Source organism: Lepidochelys kempii, chromosome 2 (genome assembly GCF_965140265.1).
Source record: "Lepidochelys kempii isolate rLepKem1 chromosome 2, rLepKem1.hap2, whole genome shotgun sequence".
NCBI lineage: Eukaryota > Metazoa > Chordata > Testudines > Cheloniidae > Lepidochelys > Lepidochelys kempii.
The window spans coordinates 87,726,853-87,744,472 of record NC_133257.1 but is presented as its reverse complement, the minus strand read 5'-3'; the positions used below and the strand labels follow the sequence as shown (position 1 = coordinate 87,744,472).

The following is a 17,620-nucleotide window of genomic DNA, read 5'->3' as shown; positions in this document are numbered from 1 at the left end:
TTCTGGACCAGCCCGGGTACTGATGGGAAGCACAACATGAACGCTGATCCATGCCCTCCATGTGCACTAAATACCCATGGACTTCAATGGGAGTTTAACGGTTGAGGGGCTTACAGGATCAGGTTCCCATTTTGGTTTGCTGCACGTCAGCACCATTTCTTTGCCTGTTAGCCAGCTAGCATATACACAGCAACGCCTTTGAGCAGCATGTTCGAGTGACAGGTGTGAGTGAAAAAGCTGCTCAGGCTTAAGGTTGCCTGTCCAGCAGGCTAGAAGCCATTATTTGAATAGCAGAAAGTCAGCCAAAGGCAGAGTTGTGTCTAATGGTGGTGGGAGCAAGTCCCAGACCATGCTCAGCACATAGATCAGGCCAGCAATCGGGGGTTTTTTGGACACTGTTGCCTCATGGCTCTAACTGGCTTGCTTTTGCTCCTTCCCAGTGGTGAAAAAGTAGATCATTGTCTTTTCTAAAATATTTTGTTGTACTGCTTCAGCCTTGTGACAGATGTGAGACCTTGGCATCATGGAAAATTCAATAGACTATTATACTGAGATGTGTCAGACACTATAGACATGGAATATCCATAGACTTTTGTATCTATAAATGCTACATTATATATAAAATCTTTTTGAGCTAGGGATTGTATTCTAGCTCTACAAGGAGGGCTACAGGGTTTCCTCCAAGATCTAAAATCAGTGGGGGGTAATTACTGCAAGGCTTTGGACAGTTAAACAGCTCCAGAGAAGTACCACTCCCTGGGGTGAACTGCATGTACTAGTTCAGACTGCGGTCAAGGGGCCCAACAGACAAAGACCAGGCTTTTAGTGTAAAGGGTAGCCTGACCTGATGCATCCTACATTTGATCTTCAAACTGACATGAAAGCGTAACTAAGAGAACAACCACCTGGAGGACTGGAAACCTGCCAGAGTCTCTCCATGGAAGATGGGGACACCTGGTAAGCTCAGCATGTAGACTGCTTATGTTTTACGATATGTTTTCTCTGTAATTTACTGTGTGCTGAAAGGTTGCTGCTCACTGGTGAATATACAGCAAACTCAATGGCATCAGAATTCAGCACTGAATACGGTTTAGGCCCAGTCTTGACATTGAACTACCAACATTTTAATTGTGGACACGGCAGCAAAATGAGGACAGAAGCACACAGAGAGCTAAGTGGCAGGCTGCAACTTTCATTACACTGTAACATAAGGGAAAGGCACTACCTGCCCATCACCCATACTCTCTATGCCAGGCATTTAATTGGTTCCAGTGCAGGGGTTGCAGAGCTCCTTATCCTATAACCCATAATGTGGGGTAGGCTCTCCGCAGCCTACCCTCCAGGACTCAGTTCTCTCTGAGTCCTAGCACCCTCCCCCTGTGAGCAGGGGGACAGAGGGTGCAGCAGGGTGGGGACCTCGGCCCGTGAGGGCCAAAAGGTCTGACCTTGGCCGGCAAAGCCCACAAGGTTTCACCCTATCACATGAGGCCAAGGCCTATCACCAAAATCCCAGGTCTTTTACCTCTGGGAACTATTCATTTTATTCTCTTAACTGCACTGGAAACCGACCACAGGAGGTGCCAGCGACTAGCTTGGTCACTTCTCACCCAACCACACTCTCTGGTATCACAACACTTGCCCCATCCATACCTGCACATACTGCAGTTGTACGTCAGCACCTCCATCTGACAGGTGTATGCCATCATTCCTCAGAACTTCTAGCTGATCGTAATGAATGACCCTGTGCTGTATCACTGAATCCCCTTTTCCCAGGAACATCTTGGTGAACCCCTTATTTACTTTCTTTCTAGCTTTGGCCACAAGGGCTGGGTAGGCTCTCAGACCTGGCCTGTCAGTGAGTGTGCAGAAGTGACATGGGTTGATCCCACTGAATGCCTCTTCTGAACGAGAACAGCTTCAGTCCTGAAGCCCAACTGAGATCCGGCTGTCATCCTCTTGTGGGCCCAATGCACCACAGGGTGTCTCCAAGTCCAGACATTGCATGTGCTCTGGGTAGCTTCTGAAACTTTAAACACTAACCACATTCTCGTAACGCTAATATCTATTTTAACAATACTAACACATGGGGTGGCAGCTCTGCTTTTGTCTGTGTTCAGTGAGGCCTAGGGGCCTGGACATTAGCTGGCACCTGGTCTGCCAGCATCACAGCCTCCATTAGGGCAGGGCTGGGTCCCTCCTGCGGTAGCAGGAGGGCACCCTACTACCTGTGCCCTGACTCTTTCTGCCTTGCCTCAGGGGGTGGGGGAGAAGGGATGTGGCAGAAGGGACTGGGTGTTCTGCCTGGGTCCCGCTGAGCAGCTCCTGGAACGGGCACCTGCAGGCCTGCTGGCTGTACCTTGGCTAAGGCCTCACAAGCCCTTACTCTCCCCACACCAGAAGCCAGAATTGGAGGGGGTGCAGCCGGACACAACAAGCAGTGTGCTCCCGTGGCAGGTGCAGTACACCCGTAGCCTCTCTTCTCACACGCAGGGTGAGGGACCTGACAGGCCGCACAGGGACACAGGCCCCCCTCAGCCACTGTAGAGGCATCATGTGACCTCCCCCTCCCCAGCTTCTATCCCTGCTCCTGTGGGTGGATGAGGGGAGCAATTTCCCTAGAGCTGGCTCCAGCAGGGCAGCCCAGGAACACAGAGCCAATACCACGTGACCCACCCCTCCCTCCCCTTTGAGCAGCGGGAATGGGAAAGCATGGCAACAAAAGCGTCAGAGTGTGCTAACAACATTTGCAGATGACAAAGTTGGGAGGTATTGCCAACAGGGAGGAGGATTTGGACAATTTGAAAACTGGAGTAATGGAAATGGGATGAAATTTAGGAGTGCAGGGTATGCACTTAGGGACTAAACAAAAGAATTTTTGCTATAAGCTGGTGATGTTTCAGTTGGAAGTGACTGTCAGAGAAAGACCTGGGTGTATTAGTCAACACAGGATGACTATGAGCTGCCAATGTGATGAGTCTGTGAAAAAGGCAAATGCAGTCCTACGATGCATCAGGTGAGGTATTGCCAGTAGAGACAGGAAAGTGTCATCACCATCATACAAGGCAGTGGTGAGACCTAATCTGGAATACTGTGTGCGCAATTCTGGTCTCCCATGTTTAAGAAAGATTAATTCAGACTGGAACAGGTGCAGAGCAAGGCTACTAGAATGATCAGATAAATGGAGAACCTACCTTACATGGCGAGACTTAAGGAGCTTGGCATGTTTAGCCTAACAAAACTAAGGCTGAGGAGAGATATGATTGCTCTCTGTGAATACATCAGGGGGATAAACACTAGAGAGAGAGTAGTTATTTTAGTTGAGGAGAAATGCTGGCACAAGATCAAATGGATATAAATTGGCCATCAATAAGTTCAGGCATGAAATTAGACAAAGATTTCTAACCATCAGAGGAGCAAAGTTTTCAAACAGCTTTCCAAGGGGAGCAGTTGGGGGAAAAACCTAACTTGTTTCAACACTGAGCTTGATAAATTTATGGAGGGGATGATAAAATGAGATTGCCTACCATGGCATATGGCCATATATCTGCAACTGCTATTAGCTAATTAGACAACAGCTGGAGATAGGTTTCAGAGTAGCAGCCGTGTTATTCTGTATTCGCAAAAAGAAGAGGAGTACTAGTGGCACTTTAGAGACTAACCAATTTATTTGAGCATAAGCTTAAGGGGAGGGCTCTGAGTTACTACAGACAATTCTTTCTCAGCTGTCTGGCTGGTGGGTCTCGTGGACATGCCCTGGGTCTAACTAGTAACTGATCACCATATTTGGGGTCAGGAAGAAATTATCCCAAGGTCAAATTGGCAGAAGTCATGGGGGAGTTCACCTTCTGCAGCCTGGGGCACAGGTCACTTGCTGCTTTGAACTACAGTGAATAGTGCATTCTCTGTAATGTGAATTCTTTAAATCAAGATTTGAGGACATCAGTAACTCAGGCTCAGGTTATGGGCCTACTAGGGGAGTGGGTGGGTGAGGTTCTATGGGCTGTGCTATACCGGAGGTCAGATTAGATGATCACAATGTCCCTTCTGGCCTTAAAGTCTAAAAGTCTGTTGTTTACTGGTTTTTCATTAAATTACTTACAGTACAATAATTGGAACTGAATGCAAGCTATTCATACCTTAGCACAGGTTAAAATGAATAAGGCCATACAATTATGTGATTTTGCATATTTATACTACAGCTGCTCAGAAAATGATTTTTTTCCTGTGGAAAAATTTTGATGAACACAAAACAAAAAATTTACAGAAAATGCTGAGATTTTTCAACCCAAATTCAAAACCTTTCAGTTGAAATTTAAAAGCTTTTGGCTGAAATCCAAAAATTTCTATTTGGAAATGCCACTGTGATGCTTCATGGGAGTTGTAGTTCAGGCAAAAATCATCTTGACCTGTCTCTCCACCTTCCATATACATTATTGTGAATAGTGATCCCAGTCAATTCATCTCATGTACAAATTAGTGTCATAGTATCCTTGCCTACTGATACATGGGGGGGGAAGGGGGAGGAAGAAACTTTCCAGGTGATTAATGTCACAGGCATTTAACCTTCCTGTAGACCTCTAATGCATGGCTATCAACACTCACATGCAGTGGAAAATTTAGAGCTTGTGAAATGGACATTCAAAGATATAATAATCCATGCCTGAAATAAAAACAGGGGTTATATTTATCTTTCACTACTAATAATTGCAGTATTGCTTCACTTATCACTGTATGAAACACAAATTTATGCTCAATAAAAGTTCATAAAAAGCAGAACTTACTATATATCCTGTTACTTGAGTAAAAATAAATAAATAAGTGTAAAGCCTGGGTATGCAGTAAACGTATTCATCAAGCTTATTTTACATTAACAAATCTCGTAATGACTACATTTTGTTGTCTGATACACAGCAGGTTTGTTCATTTTCTTGTATACTCCTCAAACCGAAATGCCTTTTAGAAAGGTTTCTCCCTTTGCTAGGAACATAGGGTTTAATCCTTAATTGTACACTTGAAAACTGCAATTGCTAAGTATAGCACTGAAATTCCTGTGTTAATAAAACCAAGTGAGATGCAAACTATACGAACATCAAAAAGTATGGTAACCAGTTCTCACCCCTTTAATTAGCAGAATCTTTAGCTCTATGTTCAATACTGCATTTGTACCTCAGCACTAGAGTAACAGCTGAAGCTGTTGGCTTCACAACTTACAAAGTACATTGCGTTTATCCACAAATTATTTAATTGTTTGTTGATATTAGGCTGTTCCTGCCGCCAGCAAAACAAATGGTTATTCACAGCAGTCAGTTGTTTTCCATTAACTTCACTGAGGGGGCAGGATCCACCTCCCACAACTACTGATGGAGAACAAATTAAATTTGAGAACCAGTGATTTCTGAGATTTGACATAAGAAGTGAAACTCTCAAAGGTTTTCTGTATTTTCTTAATTAATTTTTTAAAAAACAATAGACCTGCTTTTTCTCTCATTTTTACCAGATTTACACCAGTGTGTCTCCACTGACCTCAGTGGAGTTACTCCAGATTTATATTAAGGCTTGGAAGGATTAGATTTTTATCAGTAAATATCAAATGCGCCATACACATACAAACCAATGAAAAATATTTCCATTGATAACAGATATTTACAGCGAGGCTAAGTGAGAACTTGTGAATGTATTAGAGTTTAAGGATATTTTCTTGTATGTTTTGAAACCTGATGTTGACAATCTGTGTTTTAACAGTTATAAAGCTTTAACTTTTTGAATCTATCTGCTGTCATTAAATAATTATTGTTTGATGCCCCCATAACTTCCAGCAACTGAAAATTTAAATAAATGAAAATTGAAAAATGCTTAAAAATAAGTAATATTCTGTCAAAATTATATTAAAAAAATTAAAATTGAATTCTGCTAAGCCTGTTTAACTGGTTTGACAGGAGAATTAGGTTGAACAGCTTTTAATAGCTCTCGTGTATTACCTGCTCTTATTGAGTATGAAATTTTAATGAAGGTCATTTACAAAAGATCAATATATAGAACTACATCAGACATGACTTTTATGCTCCCTGCTAATGCTGAACATTACAGAAGCAGTTGGTTTTGAGGCTCTCACAGGCTGATGATGGCATGGATAGTGCTTCCCTGATAGAAAAATACTTTCAGTTCACCTAAAATGTTATTCAGTTCTCCTGAATAAAGTTACTTCATGGCTCAAATTGTAGGGAAGTGTGGAAAGGAAATGAGTGCAGTTGTTCGTCTAGTAATATTAGTCACATCTTATTCAGACAGACAATCTTCATTTGGTAGAATGATGACATCTCATGAAAGCACGTGTGAATTCCACCTAGAAGTTCTGATAGGCCAGGTTTCTGTGATGTACTGGTGTAGGGGCCCTGGGAGCCTTTGTGGGAAAGTTTGCATGTTGTGGGGTGGGAGACTTGTTTACCTTTGAGGACATTTGATCCAAACAATTGGGAGAGCCCGCAACTGCCTCAAACTTTATCTGTAATTTATAGTGGTTAGCTCATAGCTGTAAAATGGAACTTAAGAACAGCCATACTGAATCGGACCAAAGGTCCATCTAGTCCAGTATCCTGTCTTCTGACAGTGGCCAGTGCCAGGTGCTTCAGAGGGAATTAACAGAACAGGTAATCAAGTGATCCATCCCCTGTTGTCCATTCTTAGCTTCTGGCAAACAGGGGCTAGGGACACCATCCCTGCCCATCCTGGTCAATAGCTATATGGTGTTGAACTACACCAGTGGTTCCCAAACTTGTTCCACCGCTTGTGCGGGGAAAGCCCCGGTGGGCTGGGCCAGTTTGTTTACCTGCCGTGCCCGCAGGTTCGGCCGATCGCGGCTCCCAGTGGCCATGGTTCGCTGCTCCAAGCCAATGGGAGCTGCTAGAAGCCATGGCCAGTACGTCCCTCGGCCCGCGCCGCTTCCAGCAGCCCCCACTGGCCTGGAGCAGCGAACTGCGGCCACTGGGAGCTGCGATCGGCCAAACCTGTGGACGCGGCAGGTAAACAAACCAGCCTGGCCCGACAGGGGCTTTCCCTACACAAGTGGCGGAACAAGTTTGGGAACCACTGAACTACACCAATAATGTAATGTCTGACCGTTAATAGAGTTTGAGACATATTAGCAAATCTCTTTTGTGAATAAATTAAATGTTCCCCCTTGAAAGTCACTTAGATTGCAGTGCATGTTTGTGGAGTGGTTTATCTGTGTAGGAAGAAATGAACAGGAATTAAAGTGCAAATGCACACCACATACAGTAAATCCCATTTATATTAATATTACTGCAGGCTGAAAGATTACAAATGTACCCTTTACAATGCTAATGGCCTGCATTAATTTGTTTATTTATAATAAAGAGCAAAATTTTGACCACAGTTTTTCCTAAAAGACACACCAAATACTGAAAAACTTACAGAGAGGGATGTTTTAGAAAATACACTCTATGCAAAGTTAAACTAGATAGTCAGATTTCACTTGCTTTCAGCAAATGTTACTAAAAACATCTTTAGTCTTTATCATCTCCCTGTGTTCTGAAATGGAAACCACTGATTAAGTCTTGGTGACAGCGTTAATCCCAAACACAGTGCAAGTTTAGTTGTGTTGATTTTTCTCTTTAAGGTAGTTGAAGAGCACATCCAGTCCTCCCTCTACAATCTCTGGCAGTGGTCTGGACAATGGGTTATGTGAAATATGGAGCCCTTTATCCATTGGATTCCAAGCAATTTTTGGCAATCTGTGCAGAAGATAGAGATCAGTTGGAAGGGTCTGAATAGAATTGTAAGCTACATTTAGTAACTCAAGTGCAGCGATGGAGCAGAGAGGCCGTGGCAAGGTGCGAATATTGTTATCTTCTGCAATAAAGATCTGCAAATTTACCAGGTACTGGACACTTTCTGCAATGTTTTCAAGTCTGTTGGAGCCTAAGTGCAAGAAATCTAAACCCCTCAATGCAAAAACACATAAGGGAATGTGAACGAAACAATTGTTACTCAGATTCAGCTTCCTTAGGCTTGTCAAATCAGTGAGGCTTGAAGGGAGTTCTGAGATGCAATTGTGTGAAAGGCTCAAAACTTCCAGCTTTGTGCACAGACTGAGCTCTGCTGGCACTTCACTCAGGCAGTTCATATCGACAAATAAAACCTTCAGGTTTTTGAGGAGCCCGGTCTCTTTTGGCAGACACTTAAGGCGATTGCCACACAAGTTCAGCACCGCTAATCTGTCTAGTTTCCCCAAAGCTGTAGGAAGAGCCATCAGCTGGTTGTGTGAAAGGTTCAGCTTCTGCACCTCCGACAAGCCCCACAAAAAATCAGGCACATTTGTCATCCCCTTCATTATGAGGCTCAGACTGACATAATGTAACCCACGCTTCAGCAGTGACTTTGGGTCTTTTCCTGAGAGAAGAGCTTCTTCCCATGCAGGAAGTCTCTGACCTTTCCCCAGCAAAAGCATTCTTCTCGGACGCTGGTCCTTCGAGTGTTCAGCTCCCATAACACTCCAGTCTGCAGTTGCTTTTGAAAGAAGTGAGGTTTCCTTCCCTTTTAAAGTCAGTAGTGAAGAGAGGATTGCAGCCTTTTGAAGACAGTAAGAAAGATCAGACCAAAGAGATATGGAGAAGACTATGAAAAGCACCTGCTTCTGTCTACCCAAACCAGCTTCTGCAGCCACGGAGGGAAAATTTCACTTTTTTAGGATGGGTTTAAGTTGTTTTTCTTGGTGCTGCAGATTGTAATGAAAGGCTTGCTCCCAACACTGCTGAACAGACCTGTTCAATTCAAACTGAATACCACAATGCAGCTGTCACTGTCATTTTGTCAAGGCTTTATTGGACAGATATTATCTTCATTGCAAAGAGGTCACCGAGATGCTGTATATAACTTTACTATGTCAGCTTTCTTGGATATCTCGTGCATGCAGGATAATTAACAAGAGTGACTTTAAAAAACCAACCAACTAACCAACCAACCAACCAAATAAACAAACAAACAAGAAGTGTGTGTGGTGGGGGAAAAGCTCAAACAAATTCATTCAGATGAAAAGCAGTTATTTTGACTCCTACTGGCCTCATTAAGCAGCTTAGAACCCTGGAGCAAACTTTACATTCCACAGAAGGGCTGGTGAAGAATCTTCATATCTTGTTTTCCTTTCCATTGCTTTTTTTAAAAATGAATTTAGTGCTTGTGAAAGGTACTGGCCTATTTCCCCTCTGTGATGATGACAGTCCTCTCTTTATCCACAGAAAGGGTACAGAATGCATAGCAGAAGTGGAGTTGCCCCTTAGGCTATATCTTCACTACAGATAGCCTGGGTGCATTACAGCTCTTCACATCTGGGGTCAAAGTCCTACCCAAGTTACTGTGCAGTCACTGGTGCTGCATGCATCCATGTGTGTCGCTAAGACTTCTGGGTTCTTTTGTGCTTGAGTAAGCTGAGCCACTCTGATTCTTTCCCAGAAGATTATGTGAGAACTTGTCTGTCTCTGAGCATACAGGAGGAATTGTGGGAAGGCATTGGAGGACTATCAACACTTGAGTGATTTAGCCTGTCTGGATGGATTATCAGCCTGAGTGAAAGTGAAGCCTAGCTCTAATCCACACCTCCAGCCGTGCCAAGTAGCTCAGGTTGAAAGCACCCTGGAACTCGGGAGAAAGGCTGTGTGTGTGGACCAAAGCGGGTTATGGGCAACATCCAAGTAAGAGCCCGGATTAACCCTGTAGTGAAGACATACTCTTAGTGTTGCAATAATGTGCTGAAGTTTGAACAGGATGGACCCCCCCAGAAGGGGCGAGTGAGTGGTTCAGTTTCACTGCTCAGCCATTGTCCTCTCTACTGAGACTGCCAACGAGGATGAACATTGTGGTGCCCTGGTAGTGATTTTGTAATATGGAAACTTGTCCACTAGGCACTGGACTGAAACTTCTCCATAATTCTACACGATCCCCAGGTAACCATTTGATAAGAGTTTTCCCTCACTACTAATTGGGCCCAAATCAAATAGTTTGAACCAGCAACCCATAACTGTATACGCAAGTGGCATTTCCACCCGCTTCAAAATAATCAAGAGACATTGTGGAACCAAAACTCACCCCTTCTTGGAGTTTGGCTTTATTAAAAAACTAATACAAAGCAAACACAAAGTACTGTCCAAGCTTCCCTCCGCAGGTCTAAGACTGCTCTACCCCATGGATTCTTTTGATCAGAGAACCATCTCCTTCTCCTTTATCTCCAATGAGTGGCACCTACCTGCCCAGGAAGCGTGCAGTGCTCAGTGAGCATCTCCACACACAGTTCCACCACCACCTAGCACAGTGGGTTAACAGAAGAACCTCACCATCCTGTTACAATCCCATTATAATCCCTGTTCTACTTCATTCCCATGATAACTCCTGCCAGGATGTTGATGAACCTTTATTTACTATTCAGTCAGCAGCAGCAGGGATAAAAAGAATCCACCTCAGCAGATTCCATTGTCCAGCACTGTTCCTGCTTCTGAATGTAATGTAACCACTGAACACAATAATAATAATAATAATAATAATAATAATCTTTTTTCCTGTATTCTCCAACAGAATCATAGATAATTGTCACTCCCACTGTCAGGGAGACAAGAAACTCATAGATAATTGAATTACGTTCTTTTCTTGAGATGAGGATAAGAAAACAATGGCCACATCCGTATTGTCCACAACTGAATTTCTAGTCAGAATTGTCCCCTGCCTAATGTTCTTGTTCAAACATGATCCTGGTTCCCCTCCTCTGCATTATGGTTAAGTTAGTGCTTGAAAGGGGCAAGTCTATGCCTCCTATTGGAGGGAAACTATTATGTCCTAGTCAAAAGATTTTGAGGAATTTCATATTGCTTTCCAGGATTAATATAAGAAAGATGTGGTCAAATTTAACCCTTCTTTGCTTCAACACCCATTATCTGGTGAATGCATTATTCCATATCAACAGCAAGGATACTTTTACTTATATTGGATACTCATATGGGGTGAAACTCTTCCCTCTTGAGAAGGCCAGCCCTAGGCCTATATCACTTAACACCTATTTACACCTCTTAAAATACACTTTAAATGACCTACAGGCCTTATGCTAGCCCTCTACACAAGGATGAATTTCACTCATGAAAGTTTTGCATAAATAAGGTAGCAGGAATTAGCCCATAGTGGATTTTGGATTAAACAACAATATCAACACATGAGGAAGAAATGTCCCAAAATTTGCTGGGTTTGAGAATCTTTATGATGTAAGAACATGATAAAAAAAAAAGGTTGATAAAGATCTCAGTAACTGAAGAGCAAATAAGAGCATACTAGGACAATCCCTGATCATGGGACTGTCTGATGTAGTATGTAACTAGGATATGTTTTTTTATCCAAGAAAAGTAAGCAGTATTGCCAACCTTGAACATTCAAAAATCGTGAGACAGGTTCCCAAAAAATCCTGAGACTGACTTACAAGTTAGGTTTGTTTTTAAATAAAAATAAATGCTGGGTTCTTTTTCTTTGCCTTCTGTTTCTGAGCTGTTAGCATGCAATTGAGACGCATTTTCAAGCTTTTCTTGGAATCATGAGACCTAAAAATGTACTTAGTTTTCAAATGAAAGCTGAGATTCTCACATAATCACTTGTCTGCAGGAGCCAGGGCTTTAAGTAAAACATTAAATAGCATGATAAAGACACATGATAAAACGATGAGAGTTTGAAACACTGAGTAAAGGCCAATGTTCTAAAGGAAATTTCAATACTATACATTTTGTGCTAAAACCGTACTCCACCACTGTAGTATTTTGATACTAAATTTTTTATGCCTTTCTCAACCTACTTTGAAGCAAAGTAAAGCAAAATGCTGTGTAAAGCCAAAAATTCACCCAGTTCCTTGGACTGGGCTTTATTAACAAATACATTAATAAGATAACCTGAAGTTCAGCTTGAGCCTTTGCCAGAGGCTCAGTTGTTCCTGGATTCCTACCTCATGAATGTTCAGCCCACACTCTAGATCTTCTGTTTCTAGAGATCCATTTTCACCTTCCTTCATTATCTGGGTGCTGTAATGATCACCAGCCTCAGTAAATCAGGATTAAACAGGCTCTGCTTTCTCTAACAGGTGGAATTTTTCAGGTAAACATTACTTGCTCATTACAGGTCCACTAGGAATGCTGTACCATGGGAACGCCTATGCTAGCAATGATTGTTAATAGGAATGTGTCCATAATAAACACAGTAGCAACCCCTGAACCACGGTACTCCTGTTTTCCAGTTCATTAAATAATTTTTTTTAAGTCACAACACAATCATTACAGCCAAGGCTATCCTCAAGTCTTACATCCCAGAAAAGGAATTACAGCCCTCCACAAGTTCTGTGACTTCTTTACAGTGGTTTGTTGATATTGTAGCTATTCGGAATATTCAGTCGCATTTCAAAGGCAATTTGCGATTTATGAGAGGTGACACAAAAAAAGGAACAACTCTGAAGGCAATTTCAGATTTCCTGTTAATTTGTTTTTAATTGTGGTGCTGCTCAGAGCTTTTAACAACCATATATCTATGGATCCCTGCTGGAATGTTTTACTAAGATCCCATGGGAAGTTGGCTGCTCCCTTGACACATGAAGAATTGGAACTGGAGGTGAATGAGTTCCCTTGTAGGGGCTCATTTAACAAGAGCTTTGGCAGACAACCCAAATCTTTTGCTGATATTACAGAAGTTAAGCTCAGACTATCCAGGACATATGTACTACAGAATAAATCCAAATGAGTTTCTGTATAGAGCCAAAGGCACTATTCTCCCAGGTAACCAAGGTACCAACAATGCCTCTTCCATTGCAGGGAATAATATCTCATTTTGTTTCTATTTTTAAAATTTGAAATAGCATTTTAAAAGTTAAAAAAAAAATTGAGATTAAACTGCCAGTAGGTCAGGAGATCTGAGTTCAATGCCCATCCTGCATGACCATGGATAAACCACTTAATCTGTCTATGCCTCAGTTTCCTCACATGTAAAGTGGGGCTATTAGTACCTCCCATCCTTGGTTACTGGGAAGATGCATTCACTATTGTTTGTAAAGTGATTTGAGCTCATCATGTGGAAGAGCTATTGAAATCTGAAGTAATATTTATAATAACTGAATGCCCGTATTTGTGAAAAAACTATATTATATTACCTGCCTATTATCAATAAATATATAAAAGTAGTAAGTGCCATTAGAACTATTTGTTTTCCCATCTGCTTTGAAAATGTGACAGATACCATAGGGATGGAACAATTTCCTTGTTAAAATATGGGAACTAACAGAATTTTAGTTGATCATGAAGTAAGTAAAGGAACAGGGAAACCAGACCAAAAGATCTTACTCCAAAGTACTTACCAACTTACAGGTGTGGGGCTTCCAGGACACAATTGTTAAAATTCGGCCACCAAGTTGAAGGTAACGTTGAAGTGAATTCCCTGCATTGGATATAGTTACTCATTCTCTGGATGTTGCTACATCATCCCCGCCATAGATGCTTTATCTCTGTTTATTATAATACTTTTGAAAAGGAATTTCAGGCTGCACCAAATAACAGGGTTAAAAAAAGATCCCAGCAGAGGCCCCTCCCTGGGCTCCATAGAATATCTTCAACTAAGATTGCAAAAAGTAAGTAATGGTATCAAAGGCCTGGATATTTGGGTGCCCAACTTAGGATACCTTAAAGAGTCCTGATTTTTAGAAAGTGCTGAGCCCCTCTCTCTGAAAACTAGACTCCTTTGAAGAGTTTCAAGTTGAAAATCCCAAAATTTAAGACTTCAGGATCAATTAGTTACTTTTTGAAAATCGTTGCCTTCGTTAGTAGTCTCCACTCCACATTATGGAGGAGGAGAACTCTTGTCATTATACTCAGATTTTTCATAGTAACAAAGTATAAATATTTTGAGCAAAGTGCCTTTTATGTGCATTCTGAATGCTGGCTCACGTTAGATGCTGTTTGACCAGTGGCCAGTCCTGCTCCTGTTGAGGGATATAGGTCTCCTTGGCATATAGCATTGCTGGAGCTGATATTTGGAGATAGACCTCACACACACGTGCATGGCATCACAAAAACGACACTTAACATTGCAATGTGTTAAACTGTCATTTACTAGTAAACTTACAAAACCGTTGTGAGGAAGGTAACTAGCATTATCCCCGTAGCTTAGATGGGGAAATCGAGTCAAGGAAACGCTAAGAAACTATCTCAAGACCACACTGCAGATCAAGAACTCTTGGCACCATACTCATTTTACTAGAATGGGGGTAAAAATTTTCAAGGGAGCCTAACTGACTTAGGAGCCTATGTTCCATTTTCTAAAGTGACGTAGGCACTTAGTAGTCTAAGTGCAAGTCAATGGGACTTAAGCTGCTAAATGCCTACATCACTTTTGAAAACGGGGTTTAGGCTCCTACATTGCTTAAGCGCTTCTGAAAATTTTACCACACACTGTATTGTCTCTAGGGACTGAAAAAAAGCTGTGAACTAATTGATTAAATTAAATAAAATACCAAATGAGCCATCTGGTTCTGACTGCTATTGAATTGAAAACTAATGCATATTCTTCAAATTGAGAACCCCAGAATTTTTTTGTAGCTATGATCAAAAATGGGCAGTCAGCACTGTAAATCAATTGGACCCAGTCTGAAGGGGTTTAGGAAGTTCCAACTACAATTCCAATACATTACAACAAAGATTATAAAAAGAATCAAGAAATTAATTCAGTCAAAACTGCTGTGGAACCTTAATCCCAGATTAATGATTCATATATTATCCACATTTTACAGATATAAAAAGGAACTCAATGCATTTACTTTGATATGCTTAATAAATGTCAAAACAGAATCCAATTAAAATCCCCTAAAATGCATACCACCAACTCAATTCTGATTTATCAGAGACACTATCAAATGAAAGGGTAGGTGTTTCACCATTTTTTGAAGACTGAATGCTGATAGTTAATAACTTGACTTTTAAATTATTGAGCTGTAACTTAAAAAAAACACATTGACTACTTGGCTTCAAAGGGTTTGAATGAGCAAATAGAAGTTCTAAAGGAATCAGCAGACCAATACATCTAAGTGTCAGTGGTATGACACTGATATTTGAAATCTCATGAAGTGAGTTAGGGTCTTATATGAAATTATACAGAGACTGATCCTGCAAGGTGCAGTGTGTTTTTAACTCTCCATGTATGTTAGGGGAGGTGAGGGCACTCTGAACCTCAAGGAGACAGAAAGACTATGGCCTAAGAATGTGAAAAATAACTTGCAAGAACAGTAAAAATCAAAGGAAAAATAACAAACACATCTTTAGCCAGTACAATAAAAGGAAGGCCTATCCAAAATGGTCCTCTCTTTTTAAGAACATCTAAATGAGCAATTTCCTAAGAGAGGAAATAGAATATGAAATTGTTCTGCAGCAAAACAGCACAAATGATTAACTGTGGCATAAGTCAATGGAGTTTCATTAGCGTGACTGGACTCTTGGAAGATATGTTGTAGTTAATGATTCTAGCAGAGGTGGAAGAGTACATTCAACAGCCTTGGAAATAAATAGGTGTCTCAAGAGCTATAACTTGTAACCAGGTCAACCAACAACAAGGCAAGGTTTTTTGTTTTGGGTTGTTTTTTTTTACAAAAGGGGGGAAAGAACATGCAGCTTAAAAGGAAAACTAAGGATGAATCACTCATACAAAAATAAGAGGGTTTCTTTTCCATTTGTTTTCTAGGCTCAGAAGGACTTCATGGAGTCCTGGCAGCAGAAATGATAAAATAGGGCCAGTCTCTGTGTTAGTGGCAGCTCCTGTGCATTTGTCATGAAAAATTTACCAGCCATGGCAAAAGTCCAATCCACCTCTCCTGCTCCCTACACAAAAGCCGACTCCTCCCTCCCCTCCTTGTGCAAAATACAGCAGATTCTATTCACAGAGCACTATGTGCACATTTGGTTGATTTGTGTGGGATCCCCTTTCATGGGTTTCACTTTTAGTTTCTGTGTTTGAACAAATACAGATCATCACAGGACAAAAAGAGATGTTCTTAACAGAATGATGTTGATTTTTCCGCTCAAAACCCTGAGAAGAGAAGTCTCACTCAAAACAGGATTCGGATTTGCTCAACGTTCATGAACCCTGGTGAACTGGTTTATGAACCTGGGCTAAGTCTGGGGTCATTACATACCCCTTATTCAGGCCACTTTGACACAATCCTGAACACCCCCCTTTGATTAGGTAGCAGCCCAGCAAACACCAGCATTCTAAGAGTTAAGACAGGTCTAATTTCAGGCCTACAAATCTTAGCAGCAAAACTTTAAAAGAGCACTCCTGCCAACAACAAGCCGTTTACACTGCCACTTGCCAAGGCAAAACTTTTGTCTTGGGGGGAGAGGGGGCCTTTTTAAAACACCTGTGAACAACAAAAGTTTTGTAGTTCAATTGGCAGTGTAGACAAAGCCTTAGCCTCAGATAGTAAGGGAATCATTAAAGAAAATAGGGTTTCACATTTTTCCACCTGTCAAGGGAAAAATCATAGATGATAAGTCAAGGATATGCTCATTCTTATATAAGCGGTAGAATGTTTACGCTGAACAAGATTGCACAGCTGAACGAGAGGGAAAAGGTGAATGTGAACTATAGAAATCTGAACCATTATCCTGCAAATTAAACTCACTCAAGAGCAATAATAACGGCTTGGAATTGGCATTTCAATAAGATGAAACGTTTGTATTTTGAAAAAGCTGCAGTAAATTGTTAACTCCTTAAGAGGCGACAGGAGCAGTAAGTAGACACATAGGATAAGTATAGCAGGGCCAAAAGTTTTGCAAGACTCTAAAAGAGCTTCGCATCATAAAATTATATTATACATTGAAATTTGGCCTGAAATTTAGGCTGAAGTTTTCCACTGTGGGTGCCTAAAATTAGATGCATAGATGTCCCTATTTAGGTGCTTTACTTACAGTCAGATTTCCTTACATTTCAAAATTTTGGCCTTTCGTTTTGCAAAAAGCAAAAAGAGTGTCTGTAAGATTTATGCAGGAAATAGCCCAGCTTAATTGTCATGCACATTGTGTAAAGAGTTATCACTTTGGATGGGCTATCACCAGCAGGAGAGTGAATTTGTGTGGGGGGGTGGAGGGTGAGAAAACCTGGATTTGTGCTGGAAATCACTTTAGATAAGCTATTACCAGCAGGACAGTGGGGTGGGAATAGGTATTGTTTCATATTCTCTGTGTATATATAAAGCCTGCTGCAGTTTCCACGATATGCATCTGAAGAAGTGAGCTGTAGCTCACGAAAGCTTATGCTCTAATAAATTGGTTAGTCTCTAAGGTGCCACAAGTCCTCCTTTTCTTTTTGCGAATACAGACTAACACGGCTGTTACTCTGAAACCTGTAAGATTCTGATACCTTTGCTCCTGTTGAAGCATACCATATTCCAGGGCCATATTCCAGGGGTCTCAAAGTCCCGGCCCGCAGGCCATCTGGAGCCCCCACTATGGCCCGTGGAGGAGAGATGCATGTAGACACGCTGCCCAATGTCTGCTGCAGGCGCCGGCCCCCGCAGCTCTCATTGGCTGGGGGAGAGGGACAGAGATAG

At 41.6% G+C, this 17,620-nt stretch overlaps 2 protein-coding genes across 3 annotated transcripts in view; both read right to left on the bottom strand.

Annotated features, from left to right (window-relative positions):
- The window catches only part of PTPRM (protein tyrosine phosphatase receptor type M), an 832,874-nt gene extending 820,757 nt beyond the window's left edge, over positions 1-12,117 (bottom strand). For both annotated transcript variants that reach the window (XM_073331568.1, XM_073331567.1), the window contains exon 1: positions 11,987-12,117. The gene's annotated coding sequence lies outside the window, so the exon portion shown is untranslated. The remainder of the gene's footprint in view (positions 1-11,986) is intronic.
- LRRC30 (leucine rich repeat containing 30) lies at positions 7,610-8,506 on the bottom strand. Its single transcript, XM_073331569.1, has one exon. It carries the CDS (start codon positions 8,504-8,506, stop codon positions 7,610-7,612), a length of 897 nt encoding a protein of 298 aa, XP_073187670.1.
- Positions 12,118-17,620: the final 5,503 nt, after the last annotated feature.

Excerpts from the sequence above, each read along its gene's own strand:
- LRRC30 (XM_073331569.1), bottom strand. The coding sequence starts at position 8,506 with ATGGGAGCTGAACACTCGAAGGACCAGCGTCCGAGAAGAATGCTTTTG.